The sequence below is a fragment of the Salminus brasiliensis genome, chromosome 17 (genome assembly GCF_030463535.1).
Source record: "Salminus brasiliensis chromosome 17, fSalBra1.hap2, whole genome shotgun sequence".
In the NCBI taxonomy this organism is placed as follows: Eukaryota; Metazoa; Chordata; class Actinopteri; order Characiformes; family Bryconidae; genus Salminus; species Salminus brasiliensis.
In genome coordinates this window covers 32,968,015-32,971,220 of record NC_132894.1, presented here as the reverse complement: position 1 = coordinate 32,971,220, position 3,206 = coordinate 32,968,015, and the positions used below count along the sequence as shown (strand labels likewise).

Genomic DNA, 3,206 nt, shown 5'->3' with positions numbered 1-3,206 from the left:
CACCTCGTCCTGGAGTAAAAAAAAAAAACATTTTTTGTAATATTTGGGTATTTTTTTCCAAATGTAGGGCTTTTTCTATTAAATTTTTTTATTTTATTTTGCACAGTTTTTGCAAACTGAATGGAAAAATTAGATTTATAAAAATATGAAAAACACCCTAAAGGACGAATGGATGCCAAAACCTGCTAAATCTTTCATTCCTTCACAAAAGAATGCAAAATAACATTGGCAACAGTTTCCAAACCGTTTGAACTCTCCTTACTTCAAACCTTCAGACATTTTCCTAAACATAGCTGTGAGAATGAGTTCTGAGGTGTTTCTTCTGGAGCTCGCACCTCAGCCTTGAGCCTGGATGAGCTGCTCTTTCCCATGGCCCCCCTGCCTGAGCTGTCACCTCAGCCTTCAGTCCTCAGAAACAGCTCCTGAAGGTGCCACCTCGCACCTCCTGGAGGATATATACTACAGATCCATGCTGCAGCAGCATCCACAGCCACTCTCAGAATCTCCTCACTCAGAGAAGCCATGGATACCTCCAGCTCTCTCCCTCAGCTCCAGGACTTCAACTCTGCCTTTCCGTTCGACTGTGAGAACCTTCTGGACCAAAGCCATGCAGCGTCCGACAACGGCTACTACAGCGCCTGCAGCAGCCTCTCTCCAGCCTCGTCCACAGACTCCTGCTGCTTCTCCCCTCCAGCGATTCACCATGAAAGTTGGCAGGAGAACATTGCGGACAGCTTTCTGGAGAGCCTTCCAGTGAGTTTTCAGTTGAAGAGCTCCAGTGACCAAGAGGACAAGAAGAAGGCCAGGTCAGCCAGGAGAACGGGACGCCCAAGGTCCAAGTGTCCAGGGATAAAGCGGCAAAGCGCAAGTGAACGTGAGAAGCTGAGGATGAGGGACCTGACCAAAGCTCTTCATCATCTCAGAGGCTTCCTGCCTCCCTCGGTAGCCCCCGTCGGACAGACCCTGACCAAGATCGAGACCCTACGACTCACCATTAACTACATCTCCCACCTCTCCGCCCAGCTGGAGCTCAGCCAGGACGAGGTTGCCAATGGGAGTCTTCCAGTGTTTTCTGGGCAGATGGAGGCTCCAAGTCCAGCAGCCTCAGACGTTTACTACCCAGAGAACTTCTGCCAGGCCAGCCCACCAGCCCAGAGCTTCCCCACTCAGGAGTTCCTGAACATGTCTTCATATCAGGTATGTACTCCCTTTCGGAGCAACACTCTAGAATTCTAGGTTTTCCATTTAGTTGTTGCAGCTGAAGTGGAATTTCAAAGCCAGACCTACTACTGAATGACTGCTGTTCGCAATGTATCCATTAAATTAAGCAGGAATTTGGGAAAATCTGTGGAATTCCCATATAAGGCTAAAAGTGTTGTATAAAGGGATTCATATACAACCATATATGTAACTGACGTTCCTTCTTTTTCATGTTTTGCAGAATCCAGAATGCAGCCTGCCTCCAGCTCCGGCTCAGGACTACTGGTTTTCCCAGCAGCAGTACTGCTACTATGGACAATCTTAATGGATATGGAGAACAATGTGACCTTCATGCAATGATATTGATTCTTTAAAAGCTGTACATAGTCTCTAATTTATATAATTATTTATATTTTTGTATTTTAACAGAGAGAGAGATATATATTTATTGATTACGAAAGTTAAATAAAGACATCCATTCTTATGATCGCTGTGTGGTTTTCTTTTATTTAAAAAACAAAATTAGACTAAAATATTAAATATTACCATCACATAATCTTCTTTATTTTGTAAAACATCCTTTTAAAAACACAAACCTTCAAGAAATCAAGTGTCTGTCTAATTCTGCCGAGATGCAGGCCTCTCCAAACACACCCTAACGACAGACAGGTGAGTGACAGTAAAATCAGGTTGTAATTAGCACCTTGGAGGAAGCTCCCCCACAGAGTTAAAAATAAGCTGGGCCGGATGGTAAACTAATTCTCACCATGTAGGGCTTTTAATGTGGCTTGTCGGTAAACAAAGTGGAGCATTCAGCTCGGTGGGATTCCCTCTCTGAAATGGGGGGAGTCTGATATCTCATTTCCTACTAGCCTAGTAGGAATAGGCTCCTATTAGAGGCACAGCGGGGGTCTAAAGATGAAATATGAGGACTGGCAGGATTGCTGCTGTTAACTTTCAGCTACTGTGAGTGATTGTAAGTTGTAAGTAATTGAACTTGATACTGCAATAAACAACATTCATGGAGAAACATTGCACTTTTTAAGATTATGAGATTACAGGCCGGCGTCCCAGACACTGCATTCAGTTTGAGCTGCGTCTCGTGAATGTTTAACCTTTGACAAGTAAAGGTCAAAGCAAATTCCCAATTCCCAGTGGGAACGTTTGGGATAGGTTTGTGAACTCACCATATGATGTCAAATCATAACATATAAACCATTTTTCTGCTTTTAAACAACAGAAGCTTCATAAAGTTTACAATAAACTTAAATTTTATTAATTTTGAAAAATTGAAGATTTCACATAGGTTAAAGTTATCAACAGCAGCTTCCATGGAGACGCCAATATTTTTTTTTTTACATTGTTACACATGTGAAGGTCAAAATGATGAAATCCTGAAGTCTGTCTTTCCACTTACAAGCCAAGTCAAACCCAGCATAAGTCTAAATCTACTAGAACTAGAAGTATTTCCAATGGTGATGCACTAGTAACATGGTAATGCATGGCAAGTCTACGACCAGGTCTAATCCTTGCCTAAAAACCAGCCCTATAAGCTCTATATAACTATTTAAGACTATATATTACTGCACTGGCATATCAGGCCACTTCACCTCTAAGCATTAGTTTAAAAACAAGCACTAATATTGTTGCCTTTTTTCAAATTCAATAAAGCTATTTCTATTTCCCACCTACTAGCTGGGGCTCCTCATACCAGACAATGCTACAATGGATGGTGTAAGTCAAAATGTGCTTCATCCAAGTCACACAAAGCACGCCAACCAACAACGTCCGCAACCATCGTTCTGTTGAATGAGCTAACAGATGGCCATGCTGGCTAGCATTGCCCTGATGGTGGGAGACGGAGAGACACCCAGACAGAACGAGGCCATGTATGTGGATGACTGTGGCATCACAGAGGAATCAACAATGGCCCAATGATAAGGCCAGCGCTTAGGCAGTTGCACCACCCGGGAGGCTTAATGTGTTCTCACATTGGGAAATATTAG

At 43.0% G+C, this 3,206-nt stretch overlaps 1 protein-coding gene across 1 annotated transcript; it reads left to right on the top strand.

The window, feature by feature from the left end:
- Positions 1–522: 522 nt before the first annotated feature.
- mespaa (mesoderm posterior aa) lies at positions 523–1,525 on the top strand. The gene is made up of 2 exons (XM_072660043.1): positions 523–1,197; positions 1,442–1,525. Exons 1-2 carry the CDS (start codon positions 523–525, stop codon positions 1,523–1,525), a joined length of 759 nt encoding a protein of 252 aa, XP_072516144.1.
- The last annotated feature ends 1,681 nt before the right edge of the window (positions 1,526–3,206 follow it).

Coding starts and splice junctions, on each gene's coding strand:
- mespaa (XM_072660043.1), top strand. CDS start 523: ATGGATACCTCCAGCTCTCTCCCTCAGCTCCAGGACTTCAACTCTGCC. Junction 1,198..1,441: donor TGAACATGTCTTCATATCAG/GTATGTACTCCC, acceptor CATGTTTTGCAG/AATCCAGAATGCAGCCTGCC.